We start from the raw sequence: 24,175 nt of genomic DNA, 5'->3' as shown, positions 1-24,175 counted from the left end.
GTACACTGGTTGGGAAACACTGCCCTATGAGATCATCCAGGCTTAAGAGGTACAAATACCATATTACAGCACCAATGCAGCCCATTCGTTTCTATGGGTAGAGGTTAAGCGTAGAATAGGTAGAGATTAAGGGATGAACATATTAGTGGCATATGGACCAGAAATGGGTCCTGGGCCACAGTGGTTTCTGAATTGCCCCATTTTAGAAAACATTTCTACTAATGCAAGGGTTCCCCCTTTATTCCATCTAGCTTTAGCAATGCATTCAGACGGCACTGCTCTCCCTGCTCTTGGGAGGTGCTCACAGTAAGTGGATCACATAGAAGGCGCTGACAAAAACAAACGTTACCTTGGCTTACCAAAACCATGCCAAGCCTATTATATTTTATGTGCATCGATAAACACTTTTAACATGGCACTAGAACTGGGGAGATCAGTACAGTAATAGCAATGATGGGGTGAGAAGCTTTAAACCCTTGTAGAATTGCCAACGAGCACTATGGACTTGTGAGGGGAAGGCATGATCTGTCACCGCAGAGGGCTTCACTCGGCTGTGGCAGAGAAGGCTTCCTTCTCTGTTCCCGTATGTAAAGGTTAAAGCTGGATGCCTGGATATTAAATGAGTATCCACAGTGGCATCACCTGGCACCAGCTCTGTTCAAACAGCTTGTCTCTGAGCTCCAGCTGCAGGTATTGTAGTGCAGGCAAGCTGCAGGGTGCTGATAGTGTGTGCATGTGTACGGGGTCTCCTGGGGCTGGAACAGCTGCTCTGCAGCGTGCATGAAGTGAGCATGTCCCAGGAAACACAGGTGGAAGAGCACAGAAATCTCCATACTCTGAGGAATCCTGCTGAATTTAAAGAGTCATCCATCTTTCTAAGCATCTGACATCTTTGGTGACCATCTCTGTATGCCTGCCTTTGTCTCTCGCTCTCTACCTATTTCTTAACCTCTATACCTGAGACTGTCAGTCTCTTTCGCCAGATCTGCGTACAGAATCTAGTGCAACTACCCAGGTATCTTTTTGACTATTGCATCTTTCTGTCTGTCAAGCTGAAATTGATGCTGTTTTGTGTTTCACCGCATCCTGTGGTTTGTCTGTCCCTCCGCTGTATTCTGACCTGACCCTATGCATTGATGCACTGTAGGAAGACCACGTCAGTCAATGACAGCAGCTTCTGATGGGTGGGGCCGTGGCCTATGCTGCTCTTTTAATGTCATGACTGATTTTCTCTCTCTTGCTCTATTTCCAGGTCGCTCCCCACCGCCCTGAGATCCGTTCAACATGCCGGAACTCAACTCCAAGGTCACCAAGGTTCTCAACAAAAGCACTCCAGGAATACAGATATGGAGAATCGAGGTAAGTAATGGGGCTCAGTCACTGGAGAGTTCAAGGCACGACTTACTCAGCCACCAAATTACTGGCTTATGACAAATGGGTAGGGGTTACTTCTGCTATTCCTGGGTAAACCCCTCTCCCTCTCTGAAACATTTAGTAGCGTGTCTGCACTCTTTTGATTATTGACAGCAAGGAAAGCCAGTGATGCCCTCCCCCAAACAAAAGATGAATGTTTGATTCTGACTAGGATCTACAGCATATATGGTACAAAGCACAAAAGGCTACAAGCTGTCCTTATACTTAATAACTGTAATATCACACCATAAGGACACTAACTACCAAAATTTAGAATGTAGCAATTTTAACATATATATATTCAAATATCTTCATTTTTTAGTATTACAATTTTATTACAAATATAATCTTCATACAAAAATTCATACAAGACTTTATTATCACCAATTTAAATTTTTATATTATTTTTAAACAATTTTTTAGAAAAAGAGCATAAGGACACCTATATCCCACACCAATATCCCTAATAAGTAACAATAAATACCCCCATACCATAAAATTCAATGACATACATTCATCCATCCACATTCATTCTATTATTATAACGCATTCATTGAAACCCCATCCCATCATATCTTATTGCACCATAGCCCAACTCTGTCAATATATCTTGTTCCTTGATTCAGAACACGGGTATTCCAGAGGCTCTCAGCTCGGATCCACGATCTTCACATACTCAACATTTTAATCATTTAATAACCGTGCAAACGGTTATCGGTATAGAAGAGACTTTAAATAAATAAATAAATAAATAAATAGTCGTTCATCTTTCACTTCTTAATGATTTATGATTCCACCTCCCCAACAAGGAACCTCGTTTCGCCAATCAGGCTTCTTCAGGGGTTGAGCATGCAAGTGCATCCCAGAGGATATTACAAAAGACACCCCCTGAAGAAGCCTGATTGGCGAAACGAGGTTCCTTGTTGGGGAGGTGGAATCATAAATCATTAAGAAGTGAAAGATGAACGACTATTTATTTATTTATTTATTTAAAGTCTCTTCTATACCAATAACCGTTCGCACGGTTATTAAATGATTAAAATGTTGAGTATGTGAAGATCGTGGATCCGAGCTGAGAGCCTCTGGAATACCCGTGTTCTGAATCAAGGAACAAGATATATTGACAGAGTTGGGCTATGGTGCAATAAGATATGTTGGGATGGGGTTTTAATTAATGCGTTATAATAATAGAATGAATGTGGATGGATGAATGTATGTCATTGAATTTTATGGTATGGGGGTATTTATTGTTACTTATTAGGGATATTGGTGTGGGATATAGGTGTCCTTATGCTCTCTTTTTAAAAAATTGTTTAAAAATAATATAAAAATTTAAATTGGTGATAATAAAGTCTTGTATGTATTTTTGTATGAAGATTATATTTGTATCGAAGACCTTGTCTTCGATGCCAAAGCCCTCTTCAGCTATGTAGCCAACCTCACACAAATAAACCAGACAGAGATTGCACATGACCAAGCTCAATCAAAAGCTGAAGAATTAGCACTATTCTTCAGCAACAAAATCAGCAGTCTTCTACCTCAGCTCCCTATTAACGCCACTGTACCAATAACCAATCCGCAATCCGCAATCAACAAAACTCGATTAGAAGAACTTGATTCAACTTCATCCATTGAGATCCAAGGAATTCTAAGGAAAATGAAACCGTCCTCTCACCCTTCGGATCACATTCCAGCTAAACTACTATTATCAATTCCAGATTCTATCTCCAAAATCCTGGCAGACATCATAAATTGCTCCATCACACAAGGATTCTACCTGACAACCTCAAACTAGCCTCACTCAAACCCCTCCTCAAAAAACCAAATCTCGACCCCAACGATCCCAACAACTTTAGACCGATCGCTAACCTCCCCTTCATAGCTAAGATTATGGAAAAATTGGTAAACACACGACTCTCAAACTACATTGAAGACAACAACCTCCTATTCCCATCACAATACGGATTCCGCAAAACACTAAGTACGGAAGCCCTCCTCATCTCCATGACAGACCACATCATCCTAGGCCTCGACAAAGGACAAGCCTTCCTTTTGATTCTACTGGACCTTTCGTCAGCATTTGACACCGTCAATCACTCCCTTCTCATCAACCAACTAATAACCATAGGTATCTCAGGCACTGCCCTCTCGTGGTTCAGAACCTTCCTCAGCAACAGAGGATACAAGGTTAAGATTCATAACAAAGAATCCTCACTTTACCCCGCATCAGTAGGAGTCCCTCAGGGCTCATCCCTATCTCCTACCTTATTTAACATATACCTGTTACCCTTATGCCAACTTCTCACTGACCTCAATCTCAAACACTTCCTCTACGCTGATGATATCCAGGTCCTGATCCCCATCAAGAAGTCACTCGCAAAAACACTGTCTCACTGGGAAACATGCCTCCAAAATATCAAACAACTTCTCACAAGCCTCAACCTGGTACTTAATTCATCCAAAACGGAACTACTACTCATCACACCAGAGAACAGCTCCTTCACCCCCACTCATACAGCCATACCAAAAACTACACAAGTGAGAGACCTAGGAGTTCTAATTGACAATTGCCTGAACCTGAAAGCTAACATCAACAAAACCACCAGAGACTGCTTTTATAAACTCCAAGTGCTGAAAAGAATAAGACCTCTGTTCCACACCCATGACTTTAGGACGATTCTACAATCAATCATCTTCGCAAAGCTGGACTATTGTAACACCATCTTGCTTGGTCTCCCCTCATCATACACCAAACCACTGCAAATGGTTCAAAATGCCTCTGCCCGTATACTCACTAACACTAGGAGAAGAGACCATATAACCCCCATCCTAATGGGCCTCCACTGGCTACCCATCCACTTCAGAATAATCTACAAGGCCATCCTCACCATATACAAAAACATCCATCAACTTGCCCCAATTGACCTTCTTTTCCCCCTCCGACTACACACCTCAACAAGACCGACAAGAGATGCTTACAAAGGATCACTTCAAGTACCCCCAGCCAAAACTACTAGACACATTACACTAAGAAATCGGGCCTTCTCCACAGCCGGTCCAACCCTATGGAACTCCATCCCCCCAGACCTTAGAATGGAACCCAGCCTCTCAACCTTCAAGAAAAGACTCAAGACCTGGCTGTTCTTGCAGGCCTTTCCTAACTCCAATACTATCTAACTCCTAACAATCAATACACTTCACCAGCAACATCATTATTAGTTACCTCTTACAATGTAATTATATGTAATTATCTGGTCTTCCTTTTCCTTCTTACTCCAAGTTCTATTTTTCCTTGTTAAATGTAACTGCTTTTTCCGCACCATTTGTTCAAGTTTAAGTTTATTTTGCACTCCTGTTTCATGTGAACCAGCATGATGGGACTATTGTCTTGAATGTTGGTATATAAAAAAACTTAAATAAATAAATAAAATAAATTATATTTGTAATAAAATTGTAATACTAAAAAATGAAGATATTTGAATATATATATGTTAAAACTGCTACATTCTAGATTTTGGTAATTAGTGTCTTTATGGTGTGATTTTACAGTTATAGGATCTACAGCAGCCAGTCAAACACTGCCAAGCCAGTTAGCATGATCTGCCATGCCTTTCTGCTGCTTGTTTTAGTGGCTTCTTCTCTCTCGCAGGCAATTATCTGATTTTAGTAGCTTGTTTTGTGTTCTGGAACAAGTGATCCACAAACTAGATAATAAATTGTCTCATTGCTGAGCTTGATTAGATTTTATTCTGGTTTCAGCATAAACTGATCTAGAACATAATCATAGCTGTCTTTTCTTGGAAGCCCAGACCAAATGCATTCCATGCATTAAAAAACATAAGGAAAGCCAAACAACTGCTGGTAAGGTTAAAACGTGAGTTGGAGGAGGCTTTATATTTATTTATTTATTTATTTGGTGCTTTTCTATACCGGCATTCATGATACAATCATATCATGCCGGTTTACATGGAACAGGGGTATAATGAACCTTAAATATTCACATAGCGAAGAGAAGCAGAAGTTACAATAAAACAGGGGTGCTGGAACTGGGGAAGGAAAGACAAAGAATAAGTAACTCAACGTAAGTAGAGTAATTATTTACATTGTGTTGAATGTATAGTAATGGTTGCTGTGGTGAATCAATGAGTTTCGGGAAAGGCTTGTTTAAATAACCAAGTCTTAAGCCTTTTTCTAAATGTCTATGGATCGGGGGAATAGCATTCCATATGGTTGGTCCTGCAGTGGAGAAAGCCCGTTCTCTAGATGTTAGATGGTGTGTGGATTTGGTTGGGGAGGCGCCGTGCAGGGAACCTCTATAGGCTTCTCTGATAGGTCGAGATGAGGTGTGTAGTTTGAGTGGGAATTGAAGGTTGAGAGGGGTTTGGTTATAGACGGTTTTGTGGATGATGGTGAGGGATTTGTGTAGAATTCTGAAACTTATTGGTAGCCAATGTAGATTTTTTAGAATGGGAGAGATGTGGTCTCTTCTGCCGGAGTTTGTCAGGATTCTGGCTGCCGCGTTTTGAAGCATCTGAAGAGATTTGATTGAAGAGGTGGGGAGACCTAGCAAAATGGAGTTGCAGTAGTCTATCTTGGAGAATATTACGGCTTGGAGGACGGTTCTGAAGTCTTGAAGGTGAAGAAGTGGTTTGATTCTTTTTAGTACCTGCAGTTTATAGAAGCAGTCTTTGGTTGTGTGGTTGATGAATGTTTTTAAATTCAGACGGTTGTTAATTAATACTCCCAGGTCTCTTGCTTGGGTGACGAAGGTATTGGTGAGTGACTTTTGAGGAGTATTGTTGTCATCTGGGGAAATGAGGAGGAGTTCAGTCTTAGCTGAATTGAGTATTAGGCTTAGGTTAGAGAGGAGGAGGGTGATCTCTCGGAGGCAAGTTTCCCAGTGCTTGAGTGTTTTTGTAATCGATTCTGTAATGGGGTGTTGTGCTCCGGGTGTGGATCCTTGGGCCGACCGGCAAGATGGGACGGTCGGAAGGCAGACACACTCAGTGAGGGATGGATCTTCACCTGGAAACCCGTGACCCCACCAGAGGAGCTGTTAGGGCCCGGGTCGCTAGGACTTAGGTGGCTTCGCCCTGGAAGTCCGAGGTCCCCCCAGGAGGAGCCCGTAGGGACCCGGACCGCTGGGACTTAGGAGAGTCACAGGCGTGAAGGGAAACCGAGGGCGGACAGAAGTCTGGACTGGTAGCTGAGGACAGGAACGAGGAGGCGTACCGGAGTCTGGGTATGCAGCAAGCAGTGGATCCGAGAAGCGAACCAGAGTCGGGGCAGGCAGCGAGCAGGCAGAGACGTGAAGCAAAACCAGGATCAAGACAGGCAGCAGGCAGGCAGAAACGTGAGACAAACCAGGATCAAGACAGGCAGCAGGCAGGCAGAATCGTGAGACAAACCAGGATCAAGACAGGCAGCAGGCAGGCAGAATCGTGAGACAAACCAGGATCAAGAAACGCAGGATTGCAGCAACTAACTCTCTCCAAGGAGTGACCACGTTGCAAGGCAAAGCAAAGAAGAAAGCTGCGGGTTTAAATCCCCCTCCGGGGCTGACGTCAGAAGGAGGGCGGATCGGCACATCCGGGTGCTGGGAGCTCAAAAGGACAGCCCTCGCGCGCGCGCGTTCCCCTGCAGGGGGCGGAGCTATCCTCGGGCTTTGCCGGCGTCCCCACGAGGAGGACGCCGCTGCCATGCGGCCAGGCCGGCCCAGAATCGCGCGGCTCGCGGCGCAGGAAGGAGACCCGCGGGGAAGGTAAGGGCCCTGGTCGCTGCGTAAGCGACTGGGGTCGCAACATGGGGATCAAGATTTGATTATACTCAAAAGAACTTCTTTCAAAAGTGAAAAAAAGAGGATCCAAATGAAGAAAGTAGGAAAAAGCATTAGCACTAACAAAACATTGATAAAACAGCACAGTTTTCTGTTATGGGCAGAATAAACAATTTTAAATAAATAAAAAGAGAATTTGAAAAGAAGCTTTCATTGGAAGCAGCAAGCTTGGAAAGGAGTCAGCTGGACCGTTAGATGACCGAGGGGGTTAAAGGGGCTCTTAGGGAAGATAAGGCCATTGTGGAAAGACTAAATGAATTCTTTGCTTCGGTGTTTGCTTCGGAGGATGTTGGGGAGATTCCATGCTACGTATGGTCTGCGGTTCCTTTGGAACCTTGGTTTGATTTTGGTTTGATGCTTTTTTAACTTTGCTTTGCTTTTGTTGGCTGTTGCTTGACTTTCGAGCTCAGTTTGGTTTGGTCTTGGCTTTGATTTGTTCTGATTTTGTTTTTCCCTTTATCTTTGGTTGACTTTATTCTTTTTTGATCATAACTTCCTTTCCTTTGTCTTTCCTGAGAACTGGGTTGATATTCTCTTAGCCTCGATTTTGCTTCTATTTTTTCTCTCCTTCGTTGCATATATTTTATGTCTAGCTGCATTTTGCCCAGGCTGGTTCAGAATCAGACGTGATCACATAAATGTATACAATGCCTCTCTGAAAGACAAACCGGACTTCCAGCGGGGGATATTACAGCAAGTAACTTGATTTTTATTCTAAGCTTGCTGTTTCCCAGGTGCTTGCTTTATTTTTTTTGTAGACTATAGCAAGGAGTTCAGTCTCTAATTCAATGTAATCACATTGAGGCCGAAGACTTCCAGCTGAAGAGAAGTATAAGCTGCTAATGTCCAGTTCAATTTTTTCTTGTGCAAATTAAAAAAAACCCAAAATAACCCACCTAGAACTGAAAGCAATTTATTGCTGGTGTTTTTCAGAGCATGGAAATGGTTCCTGTGCCCGAGAAGTCATACGGTAATTTCTTCGAGGGAGACTGCTATGTCCTGTTAATGGTACGATCCATGCTAGACAAAACGGCGCGTTCCACAGCAGTTCAGCATCCTTAGAGCGCCAAGAGTAGCACTTCTATTCCTCGTTATACTGGGAGGAAACGCTCGCAAAATGTAGTGTGCAGAGAAGTGGTAGGGAACCCACCCTCCGGGGACTACAGGTCACCATGGCAGGAGAGTGCCCACCTTCAGAAGCTCCTGTGCCGTAGATAGACTCGACAAGCTCTCTCCAGTTGGAAGAGAATATCCCTCTGTTGCTCTGCCAGGTAAGGCAGCCAGCTTCAGTTTCTGATTCGTGGTCAGGGAGCAGAGTGGCTCCCCCAGCTACTCGGGGCAGGGTAAGCTGCTCCAAAATCACTCCAAAGGAATCTGCATCCTGCCGTCTCTCTCAGCGAAGCCCGGTCGAGACTAAGTAGAGATCCAATAGCCAGGCCAGGAACCGCTGGGGCAGTGGCTGCTGACCATCATTCTCTGCTTCCTTTAATTTTTCTTCACCTTCCCCCTCGCTGAGCCCTGCTGAGGCCCTTCCCAGCTCCCGTTAGAGCTCTGGCAGGTCTCCCTCTTGAGAGTGCTAGTCTGAAATCTCCCTCCTTTCTGGTGGTCGTAATCGTTCAATCGTTGCAACTGCGGCCGTACATGGCTGCAGGGATGGGGGAGTCAAGCCGGGCTCTCCCGCAAGGGACTGGGCTGGTGCTCTCACCGGACGCCTCCCTCCGTGAGCTGCTGATGGAAGCCATTCCCTGCCTTCATGGTATTTACAACATGAGTAGCACGTGATTTAGAAAGACGTTAAGTAGCTGTATTGGGAGAGAGCGCCTCTGTGAAGTCACTGGCCAGTGGCTTGTATTTCCTTACACTTAGTCATGTATAGCTCGCGCCTTTTCATTGCTTGCCCAAGGACCCTGTGACATCGCTCACATTTGATGGGCCTTCGCATCCCGATTCGACAGCGGTGGTTAAAGCTCCACACAGAAAAGAAAGAGAGCCATGAGAACATAAGAACATGCCATACTGGGTCAGACCAAGGGTCCATCAAGCCCAGCATCCTGTTTCCAACAGTGGCCAAGCCAGGCCATAAGAACCTGGCAAGTACCCAAAAACTAAGTCTATTCCATGTAACCATTGCTAATGGCAGTGGCTATTCTCTAAGTGACCTTAATAGCAGGTAATGGACTTCTCCTCCAAGAACTTATCCAATCCTTTTTTAAACCCAGCTGCACTAACTGCACTAACCACAACCTCTGGCAACAAATTCCAGAGTTTAATTGTGCGTTGTGCAATGCTTATGCAACAGCTGCTGAAGTAATTCCTTTTCTGTGACGGCTATTGGGTTCCTACAGAAGAGCTGCCCGTCAGACAGCAAGTTTTATTCTCCCTTCACAAGGGGTGAGGCAAGCATCAGACAGTCTAAGAGAGACAGAAAACCCCAATAAGAGAGAATCATGTCCCCCCACTCCCTGAAGGGCCCAATAATATCTGGTCCTGGATCAGAGAGGACCTTCTGACAGAGGGAGGCGGCACTTTCTCTGCCGTGGGGGTGGCAGCGGCAGCAGCTTTAGAGGCGCCGGGAGGACCGTTGGATGGGGGAGGAGCTCAGATTCTCCCGGGGAAGTCATCGTCCAGAATTTTAGGGCTTTTGGGTTTCCTTCCTTCAATTTCAGACCCACAAAACCTCAGGCGGCTTCACCTATGACCTTCACTACTGGATCGGGAAGGAATCGAGCCAGGACGAGCAGGGGGCCGCCGCCATCTTTACCATGCAGATGGACGAGCACCTGGGAGGGGTGGCCGTGCAGCACCGGGAGGCCCAGGGCTACGAGAGCGAAATCTTCAAGGGTTACTTCAAGCACGGCCTCATGTAAGTATTCGGGGAGTGGGGATCCAAGCAATCAGATGGCTAGACTGACCCACACTTGCTATTCCCATCGCTGACCTAGATTAGATCCTATCAGATGTGTCCCCGGCACCCGAGCAAGATGCGATCCTGCAGCTCCTTATTCTAGATATAAAACGTGCATCCCGCAATGTTGTGCACTGCCCTGCAGGGAAACTGGATTCCTGGGCCTTCCACTGTCCGGACCAGCAAAAGCTGAGGGTGCAGCAGAGGCAGCGTTCACATCCCCAGGAGCGGGGGGAGAGGGTGCAGCAGAGGCAGCGTTCACAGCCCCAGGAGCGGGGGGAGAGGGTGGAGGAGGGTGCAGCAGAGGCTGCGTTCACAGCCCAGGAGCGGGGGGAGAGGGTGGAGGAGGGTGCAGCAGAGGCAGCGTTCACAGCCCAGGAGCGGGGGGAGAGGGTGGAGGAGGGTGCAGCAGAGGCAGCGTCACAGCCCCAGGAGCGGGGGGAGAGGGTGGAGGAGGGTGCAGCAGAGGCAGCGTTCACAGCCCCAGGAGCGGGGGGAGAAGGTGGAGGAGGGTGCAGCAGAGGCAGCGTTCACAGCCCCAGGAGCGGGGGGAGAGGGTGGAGGAGGGGTGCAGCAGAGACAGCGTTCACAGCCCCAGGAGCGGGGGGAGAGGGTGGAGGAGGGTGCAGCAGAGGCAGCGTTCACAGCCCCAGGAGCGGGGGAGAGGGTGGAGGAGGGTGCAGCAGAGGCAGCGTTCACAGCCCAGGGAGCGGGGGGAGAGGGTGGAGGAGGGTGCAGCAGAGGCAGCGTCACAGCCCCAGGAGCGGGGGGAGAGGGTGGAGGAGGGTGCAGCAGAGGCAGCGTTCACAGCCCCAGGAGCGGGGGGGGGGGGGGGGGGGGGGAGGCCAGCGGTCATGCAATGGTGACCACTAGTGGCTGGATTTAGGGTTCAAAATTTCAGGGTTCCAGAGGGAGCCCTGGCGGCGTGATCTCCCACCGAGGACCGTGGCTGCAGTGACTGGGAGTGATACTGGGAGTGTTGTGATCTTCCTGCACACAGTGCCCTATCCCTGATACCGGGAGTGTTGTGATCTTCCTGAACACAGTGCCCTAACCCTAATACCGGGAGTGTTGTGATCTTCCTGCACACAGTGCCCTAACCCTGATACCGGGAGTGTTGTGATCTTCCTGCACGCAGTGCCCTATCCCTGATACCGGGTGTGTTGTGATCTTCCTGCACTGAGCAGGGATAGGGCTCTGCGTGCAGGAAGATCACAACACTCCTGGTATCAGGGTTAGGGCACTGTGTGCAGGAAGATCACAACACTCCTGGTATTAGGGATAGGGCTCTGCGTGCAGGAAGATCACAACACTCCTGGTATCAGGGTTAGGGCACTGTGTGCAGGAAGATCACAACACCCCTGGTATCAGGGATAGGGCACTGTGTGCAGGAAGATCACAACACTCCCAGTATCAGGGATATGGCACTGAGTGCAGGAAGATCACAACACTCCCGGTATCAGGGATAGGGCACTATGTGCAGGAAGATCACAACACTCCCGGTATTAGGGATAGGGCACTGTATGCAGGAAGATCACAACACCCCTGGTATCAGGGATAGGGCACTGCATGCAGGAAGATCACAACACTCCTGGTATCAGGGATATGGCACTGAGTGCAGGAAGATCACAACACTCCCGGTATCAGGGATAGGGCACTGTGTGCAGGAAGATCACAACACTCCCAGTATCAGGCATAGGGCACTGTGTGCAGGAAGATCACAACACTCCTGGTATTAGGGATAGGGCACTGCATGTAGGAAGATCACAACACCCCTGGTATCAGGGATAGGGCACTGCATGCAGAAAGATCACAACACTCCCAGTATCAGGGATATGGCACTGCATGCAGGAAGATCACAACACTCCCGGTATCAGGGATAGGGCAGGGCACAAGTTCTAGTCACATTGACTGATCACATTACTTTTTTTGTCAAGCTACCAACTGTTTCCATTTCCCATCCCCCATATATTGTCAGTGGGAACCTTGGTAACATGAATAAATAAGAGGGCAGCCAATAGGAATATATATTCATTCCTAAACTGACCTTAACTGACCTGAAAAGTGTCAAATTGTATCATTTTCTGTTAGTGTGCACTAACAATGGTTAGTGCGCACTAACTCTAGTGCGCACTAACTCCTGTTAGTGCGCACTAATTGGAAAAACCGATTGTTTAGCTAAAAAATCGTGCCAAACACGATTTTCTTCTCCTGCCAGACGATTTCGATCATTAAGACGATCTGGCACACGATTCACATCCCTAATGCCCAGACCTGCACCTGACTTGCCTGCCTGTCTGTCTGTCTGTTCTTTGGGAACCTCCTATAAGGTAGGTGACATTAACCTTGGATAGTGTTCAGCAGGACTGCACTCTCTGTTGTGCACTGCTTTCTCCTGATTTCTTTCTAAAATACTTCAGGTGGTGGAGAAAAAGCAGCCTGGTGCATTGTGGGGCGTTTGGGTGTAAGGGTCACTAGGTCCTAGGTGGAATGTTCTGCTTGTGACTCTCCGTGGATGTCTCTAGTGCCCCCTGTGGATTGTGTCTTGCAGTTACAAGCAGGGAGGAGTGGCATCTGGGATGAAGCACGTGGAAACCAATACGTACAATGTGCAACGCCTACTGCATGTCAAGGGGAAGAAGAACGTGGTGGCTGGTGAGGTGGGCGATGTTTTATTTTATTATAATGAGCATCATTTCCTTTTTAACCACTTTCAGGTCGATACAGTAACGTTGAGTTAAAGATTCCCGGTCTGTAACGTGCTGGGAGCGCACAATACAGACGAGTAAGGCCATCCAGCCATACAGTCTCCAGTTTCACGAGTCCTTAGCGCTTCCTAAACCCTTTCCTAAACCCTTTCCGCACCCAGCATGTAAATGAACGAAAAAGCTGTATAATGAAGGAATTAGCTATTCCCCTGCGATACTGTAACGGGCGCTGATATTATCTCCTCCGTAACCCGCTGTTCTGCCGCGGCCTTAACCTGCTAGTTTACCGCCTCCCCCTAGTAGGAGTTAGTGTAGTGTAGTGTAGGGTAAAAACATTGCTTACCCGCCCTGGTCCCGTCCGGTCTCCTGCAGCCCCGTCCGGTCCCCTCCTCCCGAAGCAAAAAAAAAACCAAACGAAAAAGTAGCAAGGCTCAAGCCTGCTATGGTAAGTGTAAAAAGTGTAAAAAGTGTAAAAAACAAAAAACCTGTGTGTTATATAAAAAAATAAAACAATTTTAAATACCTGTCGGAGGGCCGTGGGTCCAGGCGGCCGGTGGGCGGCGGGCGGCCATCAGCGGCATCCGGTAGTCCCTTCTCCCTTCCTCCCTCCCTCCCCTGCCTGGATGAGCACCAAAATCGCACGGGCGGGTCGGCAGCGGGGGGGGCGGCAGCAGGATCCGGAGCGGCGGGTAGGCGGCAGCGGGGTCCGGGGGGGCAGCGGCAGCAGGATCCAGGGGCGGCAGCGAGATCCGGGGAGCGAGTAGCGGCAGCATGTTCGATCGGGCAGGCAGGTAGGTGGCAAAATAAAGATGGCCGCCTGCACGGGAAAAGCGTGCAATTGGCCGCTGAAGACGTGACGTCACGACGTTTGGCGTCACGGGGAGTGACGTCACGTGTTCAGCGGCCAATTGCAGCTTTCCCCCGTGCAGGCGGCCATCTTTTTTTCCCACCTACCTGCCCGATCGAACATGCTGCCGCTACTCGCTCCCCGGATCTCGCTGCCGCCCCTGGATCCTGCTGCCGCTGCCATCCTGCTGCCGCCCCCCCCCCCCCCCCCCCCCGCTGCCGACCCGCCCGTGCGATTTTGGCGCTCATCCAGGCAGGGGAGGGAGGGAGGAAGGGAGAAGGGACTACCGGATGCCGCTGATGGCTGCCCGCCGCCCACCGGGACCCACGGCCCTCCGACAGGTATTTAAAATTGTTTTATTTTTTTATATAACAGACAGGTTTTTTGTTTTTTACACTTTTTTACACTTCCTGGTGCCTGTCATTTCAAATGACAGGCACCAGCGCACCCAGGTTACTGTATAGGCGCTGTTACAGCGCCTATACAGTAAAATGGGTTGCGCGGGCCTAACGCTTCACAGCCGCAGCATGCATTTGCATGCGATTAGAGGAGAGAATCAGGCGCTAGGTCAGGAGTACTGTGCGTGCGGGGAGGAAGGGTGCGCCTGACACTGTCGCACTGTTTTTACCGCGGCCTTACAGGATTGAGCCGTTTATGTATTACTTTGGCAACGAGAGTTTCCTGAATCTGAATCTCGCCCATTTGGGCTGTGTCCTCATGCACTGCCCCTCCCAGATCAAGGACACCGTGAGGTTTAAATTCTGAAGGAGGAGAATTAGTGTTGGGGAAGGAAGGAAGGGCAGGAGAATTGTCCTACTTTTTGAATGAAAGCTTGGCAACTTCTCTGGTCAAATAAAAGGGACTTTCTGTCCTGAAGATCGAGACGACTTTAACTGTAAACAGAACTCTTCCCTAACCGTAACCCTAACTCTAGCTCTGGCTCCAACCCTAACATAATCCTACGTCACCTTGCGGGGGCTTTTCTGGGTCCAGGACCACCCTGCCCGGAGTCCCCATCTTTACCCCTGGGTGAGCTCCATCAGTCTGTGTGTGCTTGGCACCTGCTGACTCCACCTGGCGGGAGGTGTTCATAGGCGAGATTTCCCTCCCTTCACCCCAAGAAAACCCTGTAAACTGGGCCAGCAGTATTTATTTATTTGTTTATTTGATTTAAAATCTTTTAAATACCGCTTGTTCAGTGTATAGGTCTAGGCGGTTTACAAAAAGTAGACATACGTAAATAAAACCTTAAAACATACAGGTAAATAAAGAAAGGTTGTAAAAACAAGTCATTACAGAAAATCATAGAACTAAAAACTACAGGAGCTGAGAAGAAAGAAAAGAGAAGAGTCAGTCTTCATGGAGCTTGCCGAAAGCGACAGAGCAAAGATGGCTTTTACATTTTTTCTTAAACTCCTTTGGATTTGTCAAAAGCCTGAGTGTGACCGGAATTGAGTTCCAGAGGGAGGGGCCTGCTAGTGAGAAAAGTTCCAGAGGGAGGGGCCTGCTACTGAGAAATGTTCCAGAGGGAGGGGCCTGCTACTGAGAAATGTTCCAGAGGGAGGGGCCTGCTACTGAGAAAGTTTGCTTTGGGTCCACACCTTCCTTGGGGGTGGGGCAAAGTTTACCTCCCAACTATCTATTGGACAGAAGCTATTTACAAGTATGGACAAGTTTCATTACATTACACAACTATACATTTCCTTACAATATCAAAAGTAAATAAACCAGTTGGAGTCAGTCCAAAGTATGGCTATTAAATGATTAGCGGTCTTTGCTCTACAGCAATGGTTCTCAACCTTTTTTCTGTCGGGACACACCTGACAGATGGTTCTCACATGCGTGACACACTGAACACATGATCGTCACGGGGCTAAATGTAAACATGCACTCTGTATCTACAGGATCCAGCCTCACCCCCAACAATGGCTACAGGACAGAACTAGGCCATTCCCCGTTCAATTTACCATACAAAAGAGATATTTCTGGTGACATCTCAATAACAGCAACATGAACACTCTCTCCTACCAGGTGCAATAGCCCTCCTTGTGAAAAAACAGTAATTTACCACCAATGCATGTTCTGTTGAGAAAACACAACAAATAAGACTGATACAAATGCCTACATGCTAGTAAAATACCTCACCTCGGTCACACACATAGAATCGACCTTCACCAAGTACAGAAAGACCACAAATTACAAATATGGAAACAGAAACTGGAATGGAAAAACAAAAAGGCCACTCTGCATGCAGTGCAAAACAAAAATATAACACCTAACAGACTCCCAGGATCTGCAATAATGTACACAAAGTATTGCGCACAAAGTTATACCTGCATTATGGAACTCAAACAGTAACAACCCTACCTATGAAAAGGCAGCACTGCAAAAATTACACCAGGCCCTAAACACCAATACACCTCCTATTCGATGTGAACCGATCTGATATGGTCTCTACCATGAAGGTCGGTATAGAAAAGTGTTAAATAAATAAATAAAATGAGGAAAACAGAACAAGCCAAGCTGTTATAGATCCCTACCAAGAAACTACAAACTTGCAGAACACCTTTAGCTGGGTCACACACGCAGAACACAGACAGGACCTGACCAAATACAGTTTGCTGTATTTGCTGTATAAGTGACCATAAAGCTAATGTTTTTGTTTTTGCGTTGTTGCACTGCCTACAGAGTTTGGCTTCTTGCTGTTTCCAGTTCAGTTTTTGTCTCCACATTTCTATTTATACATTCCCCGAGAAATATAAAATAATTCTAAAACTAGAATATAATAAATGTTTCAAAACAACTGATAAATGGAACATCAATCATTAAACATTTTCAAAATTATTAAAAATTCTCCAAACACCAATAAAATATTTCTAACAGCAGACACATCACATAATACCTAATAATTAAAATGTCAGTCAATCAAGAAAGATAAACTTAAAAAGCCACCTTTACTTACCCTCTCCAGCAACTCTCCTACTCCTTTCCCTTGTAGGCCAATAGCACATACCAGAAGCAGCAATGGCTACTGAAGCTCTGTCCTCACGTTTTTCTTCCTTAGGGCCCATGACAAGTCTATCTCTCTCTCATACACACACACACACACACACACACACACCAGTCACCTGCCTGACCAATCTCTCTTTGTCTCTCTCTCACACACACACACACTTTCTCTCTCTCACACACCAGTCACCTACCTGACCAATCTCTCTTTCTCTCACATTCACATACCAGTCATCTCCCTGGCCAATATCTTTCTCTCCCTCAAACACACACACCAGTCACCTCCCTGACTAATGTCTTTCTCTCTCACACACACAGTCACCTCCCTGACCAATGTCTCTTTCTCTCTCCCTCACACACACACACACACACACACACACAAACATACACCAGTCACGTCCCTGACCAATCTCTCTTTCTCTCACACACACCAATGACTTTCCTGAGTAGTATCTTGCTCTCACACGTTTTCTCTCTTACACACACACACACACACACACACACATTCTCTCATATACTTACACACATGTTAGCTCACTCTCTCTGTCTCACTCACTCACCCCCACCCACAGCACACATGGCAGCTATAGCACAAGGTAACCGGTATGCTGCTATTAAAAGCAGAGTCCTGACAGGCTGGAAACTGCAGCAGGAATGACCTCCCCGTCCCACAGTGGTAAGAAGGCAGCACTCAGCTGTTTGCTTGTGCTTTCACGGCACAGATCAGTCAGCCTTGAATGTGCTTTTTCTTCTCCCCACCTCAGCCTTTTATTTTTTTGCAATTTATTATTATTTTTATGTTTTCTTGCTGGTGTTGCACTGGTGAGAGAAGGGGAGGTCAGAGCCAGGCCGGGGGAGGCAGCGGCACTGTACTCCTGCAGCCCATGGCAAAGTGACCAGCCAGCACCGATCTTCAGCTCCGGGTCCAGGCAGCTGATGGATGGCTTTCCCCAACAGCCACGCAGCAGGAAATCCAGTCAGCCACATTATCAGCTGACTGCTCTGTGCCATGATGATCGCAGCACAGGCAAACTGCTGAGTGTGGCGGGGTCGGGGAGAGCCTTGAGGTACAATTTCTACAGCAGCAGCAGCAGCATGCATGGCCTTTTCTTCTTCCCGTGTGCCCAGTAAACATCATTTCCTCTTCCGGGCCACAGGGGCGGGAAGAAGAAAAGGTCACGTTCCTGTTGCCGGCTTCCACAAAACACTGCTGCCGTTCCCCCTCGGGGCTTGAATGTGCTGATAGCCCGGGCAGGAACGGCAGCAGTGTTCGTCTCGCTGAGGTGAAAGGGGGGGGGGAGAACAGCGGGTGCGCGACACACCTGCGAGACACTAGTGCGCCGCGACACACCATTTGAGAATCACTGCTCTAAAGTATATGGGATACATTTAAAGATCTAAACATATATACCCTAGAGGAAAGTCGAGAGAGGAGATATAATAGAGACATTTAAATACTTCCAAGGTTTCCATGCATAGAAGATGATCTTCTTTCAACAGAAATGAGGCTCAAGAATGAGAGGTCAAGGGCTGAGGATGAAAGACTCAAGAGTGATCTTAGGAAATATTTCTTTACAGAGAGGGTGATGGATGCATGGAACGGCCTCCCCATGGAGGTGTAAAGACAAGAACAGTATCTGGATTCAAGAAAGCCTGGGATAAACCCAGGGGATCTCTGAAGGATTGGTAGGAGTTGTAGAGCTGAATTAGTTGGGTGGATGAGCAGACTAGAAAGGCCACATGGTCTTTTCTGCCATCATGTTTCCATCTTTCATCCATTAATTACCCTCCCCCTTTTTCCTTTCTCACTGTACCCCAAGTCTCACCCATGTGTAGAATTATAACTGGGCTGGTGGATACTGCCAGTAATAATAAGAGGAGCCATTGTGTTCCCGCCTATCTGCACTACTGCTGGATACACAACCTCCTGGGGGGACCAAATTCCACCTCCCAATCAGCCATTGGGTCCATACCCTTCTTGGGGGGAACAAAGTTTACCTCCCAACCATCCATTGGACAGAAGCTCCACCACTGTATGGCCAACATCCCTGGATTTCTCTCTCAGTCAGAGGAAATTACCTAGCAGTAGCACCTCTCCATTCACAGCAATTTTGTGAAAATCCTCCATTAAATCTCTGTCCATTTCTTCTATCTGTGATGGAGGTTTCTATATTATACCAGTATAGATGGATGTTGCATTTCCTCTTTCCAGATTAACCCACAGTGCCTCCTACTTACTTTGTAAGCTCTGAAATTCTGTTGCTTTAATATTTTATATATATAGTGCCACTCCCCCTCCCTTCCTTCCTACCCGGTCCTTCCTGAATAGATTGTAGCCCAGTATAACTATAACCCAATCTCTGTGACAACCACTACATTCAAGTGAGCTGCTTCCATAACTGCCTCTATATTCAGGACTTTGTGTTGCTTTAATATTTTATATATATATAGTGCCACACCCCCTCCCTTCCTTCTTACCCGGTCCTTCCTGAATAGATTGTAGCCCAGAATAACTATATCCCAATCTCTGTGACAACCACTACATTCACGTGAGCTGCTTCCATAACTGCCTCTATATTCAGGACTTTGTGTTGCTTTAATATTTTATATATATAGTGCCACACCCCCTCCCTTCCTTCCTACCCGGTCCTTCCTGAATAGACTGTAGCCCAGTATAACTATATCCCAATCTCTGTGACAACCACTACATTCAAGTGAGCTGCTTCCATAACTGCCTCTATATTCAGGACTTTGTGTTGCATCAATATTTTATATATATAGTGCCACTCCCCCTCCTTCCTTCGTACCCTGTCCTTCCTGAATAGATTGTAGCCCAGTATAACTATATCCCAGTCATGGTTTTCTATGTACAAAGTCTACTTGACAGCTACTACATCCAAGTCATAACTGCTTTTATATCCAGGACTTTATTTTCCATACTATGAGCATTAATGGACAGAGTCCTTTTTTCCTATTTCTATACAAAAGTTTAATGATTTACTTACCTAGGGACTTTTGATTACCTTAGTGCTTTGTTCGCTCATTCCCGATGATCCTAGATTAAATTCTTCCTCAGTAGGATTGCCAGTCTGTTCTGGAAGATGCTACACGCCCATCTCCAACAAACGGAGCTCCATCTCTGCTCAGCAGTCCTTGAATAATCATCCTGTGATCCAGAAAGCTAAAACAGTCTCATCGAGATCATCTGTGAAGCCACTCATTCACCGAGGGTCCATCAAGTCTAATATTCTGTTTTCAACAGTGGCCAATCCAGGTCACAAGTACCTGGCAAGATCCCAAACACGTGATCTGTGTGGTATCTAGCGGTATCATTTGTGCCAACATGGATAAGCAGCATCGGATAGTAATCAGTAGGCTTGAGGATTTTCAGCACTCTCTCCATAATATCTTGAATTTTGGCTTTCGGCAGATATCACACCTCCTGGGACAACGTATTTGTGCTCCTCAGAAGTGAGTCATCAATCACTACTCCCCTCTGCCTCCAAGGTGCAGTTGTTGTCATGGTTTTTCTTCATACTAGGATGGTTTCTCCTCCTCTCTTTCAAGGGCTGCATACAAGTTCTTCAGCTTCAAGGAATTCAAAGCTGGGATGTAGGATCTAGTGTTTGTAATAATCTGGGTCCAGCTGCCATATCGTGATCCCGTTTCAACTTTCCCTCTGCTTGAGTTCTTCATCTTTGAAGCTTCAATAAGCATTTCATCAATGTAGCCCTCATTCTCCTCTCAGAGTCCCCCCACCAAATTCCTGTGAAAGTTGATCTGCAGATATCTTTCACTCTGAAGTGGTTCCTACTGTGGATCAGGATATCTGTCTAGACAGCAGTATAAGTAGTAATGGTGGCACCAGCTTTGGCTAAGCGTGTTTTCTGGCTATCCTTCAGCTCTTCAGCTGTTGGGAGCTTCTGATACCCATTGAAAGAAAGGAGAAAGACCGATCAAAGGCCCTACCTTTTCCTCAACTGTCCTGCATGTGAAATTCGATAGTCTGTAAGAATCCAACTTCCAGCTCCACCCTCAGAATTCCTCTATGTGCTCCTGTTTGTTTGCTTTCTTCTTGCTTGGAAATAAGAAGTGTCTTATCTTATTCTTTCAGACTAGAAAATGTATTTATAAATCTATGATGTGTATAGCTTCCTTGTAGACTCTTTTGATTAGGGTATAAAAGTAAACCAGAGCAACTAGAAATAATTACCCCAGAGATCTAATACGATGCTTCCAATCAAGGTCCCCCAGAAATTTACTTAATTATTTGGAGATAACAAACATTTGGCCAAAATCACTTACTATCTCTCCCCGTCCTGGTATAATGTAGCACTTTCTCCAATTGATGACTAGCAAATTATTCTATTCTATTTATGTATGATCTCTAATAGACCTATTTACTTTCATTCTGGGGAAGGTTAATTTTGCACTTGTTTCTGTAAGGTCACTAATTGATACTATTGCACACAATCATCCCAAATCCTCATTTGGAGGAGAATACAGGCACTGATCTCACTGTCCCTCACCTGCAAAGCAAGACCTCTGCCATTTCAGCTAAATCCCTTGCTGAAAAACGAGGCCTCTCTAACTGCTACCTCTGGTGGGGCTTGAACCCACACTCTCTGGCTTAGGGGGCCAGTACCCCCTTAGCCATGAGGCCTAATTTAGCACGAAGCCTCGGGAGGTTAGGCCTATGCAACTCCACAACCACTCTGAAATTTCTCTTTCTATCTCTACAGTAAGGGGTCTGATATAATCTTTGCAGCCTGGTTGTGACTTTCCCAGGCTGACAGCTCATATCGTACTGCCTCTTCCTATAGCAGCTCATTTCAATGGTGGCAGGCTCTCTCCTCACCCGAGGAGGGGTTTCACATACCACCAAAGAGGGAGATGACTGAACAGGTGCTAACACTGGGCTCGACAGAATGAGCTGCCTTGTCTCTAGCGCGAGGTTTAGCATAGATATTTCTACACTAACATAAGCCCAACATGTAACAGGGATTTTAGCACGGAAAAATCATTCCCTAGGAATAGCACGGGTGCATGTTAATCCCCAGGTGATTCAGGGAGGAATGATAGAAGAGAGACTGCCTAACGTGTAACTCCTGGGTCAGAGCAGGAGTTAAACTTCCTGCATTACAGACAGTGGGGACTTCATTCATGGCAGCGGGCCTGGTGGATCTCTTCAAAGTCAGAACCAGTCTTCAGAAGAATGGAAGAGAGACAGGCAAGCTGGAAAGGCCTTTTTTCTGGTTTGTATACCTGGCGGAAATGCTCCAACATGCGGCTGAACTCAGAGTAGGTGGAATGGGACGAGTGAGGAGATGGATGGAGAAAGCCAGGAAAGAGGATCAAAACCATTGTGTGGCCGAAACCTCTGAACTGAATTGTTTTCACATGTTTTGGAATTACTTTAAGCAGAATTTGCAGGGGACACTCTGTTTACATGGGGGCACAGAAAGGTTAAATCTGTTCATATGAAAAAAGCCTTAAACCTAACCCTACATAGAGAGAGCAGTAATTGGATGCTTGCTTAACCTAAATCTTATTCTAAACCTAGAGAGAGAGAGCATTGATTGTATGATTGCTTAACCTAAATCTAACCCTAACTCTACATAGAGAGAGCAGTAATTGGATGATTGCTTAACCTAAATCTAACCCTAACCCTACATAGAGAGAGCATTGATTGTATGATTGCTTAACCTAAATCTAACCCTAACCCTACATAGAGAGAGCATTGATTGTATGATTGCTTAACCTAAATCTAACCCTAACCCTACGTAGAGAGAGCAGTAATTGGATGATTGCTTAACCTAAATCTAACCCTAACCCTACATAGAGAGAGCAGTAATTGGATGATTGCTTAACCTAAATCTAACCCTAACCCTACATAGAGAGAGCATTGATTGTATGATTGCTTAACCTAAATCTAACCCTAACCCTACATAGAGAGAGCATTGATTGTATGATTGCTTAACCTAAATCTAACCCTAACCCTACATAGAGAGAGCATTGATTGTATGATTGCTTAACCTAAATCTAACCCTAACCCTACATAGAGAGAGCATTGATTGTATGATTGCTTAACCTAAATCTAACCCTAACCCTACATAGAGAGAGCATTGATTGTATGATTGCTTAACCTAAATCTAACCCTAACCCTACATAGAGAGAGCATTGATTGTATGATTACTTATTCTAAACCTAACCCTAACTGTACACAGAGAGCAGTAATTGTAGGATTACTTACTCTAAATCTAACCCTAACCTTATAGAGAGATAATAGTAATTGTATGATTATTTACCTTAAACCTAACCCTCAGCAGTCATTTTAGGATTGCTTTCTCTAAATCTAACCCTAATCCTACAGAGAGAGAGCAGAGATTGTAGGATTACTTAAACTAAACCTAACCCAAGAGCAGAAATTAGATGATTGTTGACTAACCATTGTAAACTACAATCAACAATACCGCCTCTTCTTAACACCCTCCGTAGGAATAGAATCACAAAAAGACAAACAATGGGGTATTAATGCCTTGTTGGCTATCTCTAATGTCCAGCATCTCCAAGCTAGGCAACCGTCATACTTACAGCTGTAGCTTAAAAACTTTATATACTGTTAGAATGTAAAAGACTTGAATGGGTGTAGTGATCTGGTTTTCGATTTTTTTTATTTTTCTATGCAAATAAAAAAGTCTCTTGTCAGTTTACTTTTTTTTTTTATTCCCAGCTATAGATTAAGGCTAGCTATGATTTCCTGGCACGAAAATAATAGCATCAAGAGAGAGTTCTTTAGAAAAAGAAATGTGTTTTAACTTCTCTCTCTCTTTATAGTTAGGTTTATCAAGTGAGTGCTTACCCTAACTCTAAAGATAGAGTAAATATCAAGTGAGGGACAACCTTAAACAGGGAGAGAGGTCTAACCTCACCTGTAAAGACAGAGAGCCCAGACTGAGCATGTTATTACAGAGCCAATGCAGGGAGAGGAAGACCTGTCATTACTCACTGAAGAATGCTGGGATCCATTCTATAAACTGTTTATTACCTGTGAGATAGGGTTAGTAGAATGCGATTACTATCTGAGACAGGCGAGGGATCAGGCCTGTTGCTTAGTTACTATCCTTGAGGCAAGGAGGGATCTGGTCTAACCTATTTGCATTTTCCCCTCAAGGTGGAGATGAAATGGAGCAACTTCAACAGTGGGGATGTCTTCTTATTGGACCTGGGGAAACTGATTGTCCAGTGGAACGGACCAGAGAGTAACCGCATGGAGAGGATCAAGGTATCTGTAATGAACTCTGGTCACCATACTGTAATGAGATCTGAGCCCCTAGAGAACTCCAGGACAGTAGTTCTGATTTATAGTCCTAACATCATAGGCTTCTAATGTATAATGCAGGCTGTGGGACTTTCTGTAATTGTTAGAGAGTAAATCATTAACATAGAGCCATCTC

General features: G+C 45.9%; 1 protein-coding gene across 1 annotated transcript in view; it reads left to right on the top strand.

Moving 5' to 3' along the window:
• The window catches only part of LOC115093392 (villin-1-like), a 119,691-nt gene that overhangs the window by 72,955 nt on the left and 22,561 nt on the right, over window positions 1-24,175 (top strand). Inside the window, exons 2-6 of the mRNA XM_029605055.1 lie at window positions 1,253-1,359; window positions 8,183-8,257; window positions 9,916-10,112; window positions 12,706-12,814; window positions 23,893-24,003. Of these exons, the coding sequence (XP_029460915.1) occupies window positions 1,285-1,359; window positions 8,183-8,257; window positions 9,916-10,112; window positions 12,706-12,814; window positions 23,893-24,003 (567 nt within the window). The 5' untranslated portion in view covers window positions 1,253-1,284. The remainder of the gene's footprint in view (window positions 1-1,252; window positions 1,360-8,182; window positions 8,258-9,915; window positions 10,113-12,705; window positions 12,815-23,892; window positions 24,004-24,175) is intronic.

The sequence above is a fragment of the Rhinatrema bivittatum genome, chromosome 6 (genome assembly GCF_901001135.1).
Source record: "Rhinatrema bivittatum chromosome 6, aRhiBiv1.1, whole genome shotgun sequence".
NCBI lineage: Eukaryota > Metazoa > Chordata > Amphibia > Gymnophiona > Rhinatrematidae > Rhinatrema > Rhinatrema bivittatum.
The sequence above is the reverse complement of the archived record's forward strand: the minus strand, read 5'-3'. Positions and strand labels throughout refer to the sequence as shown.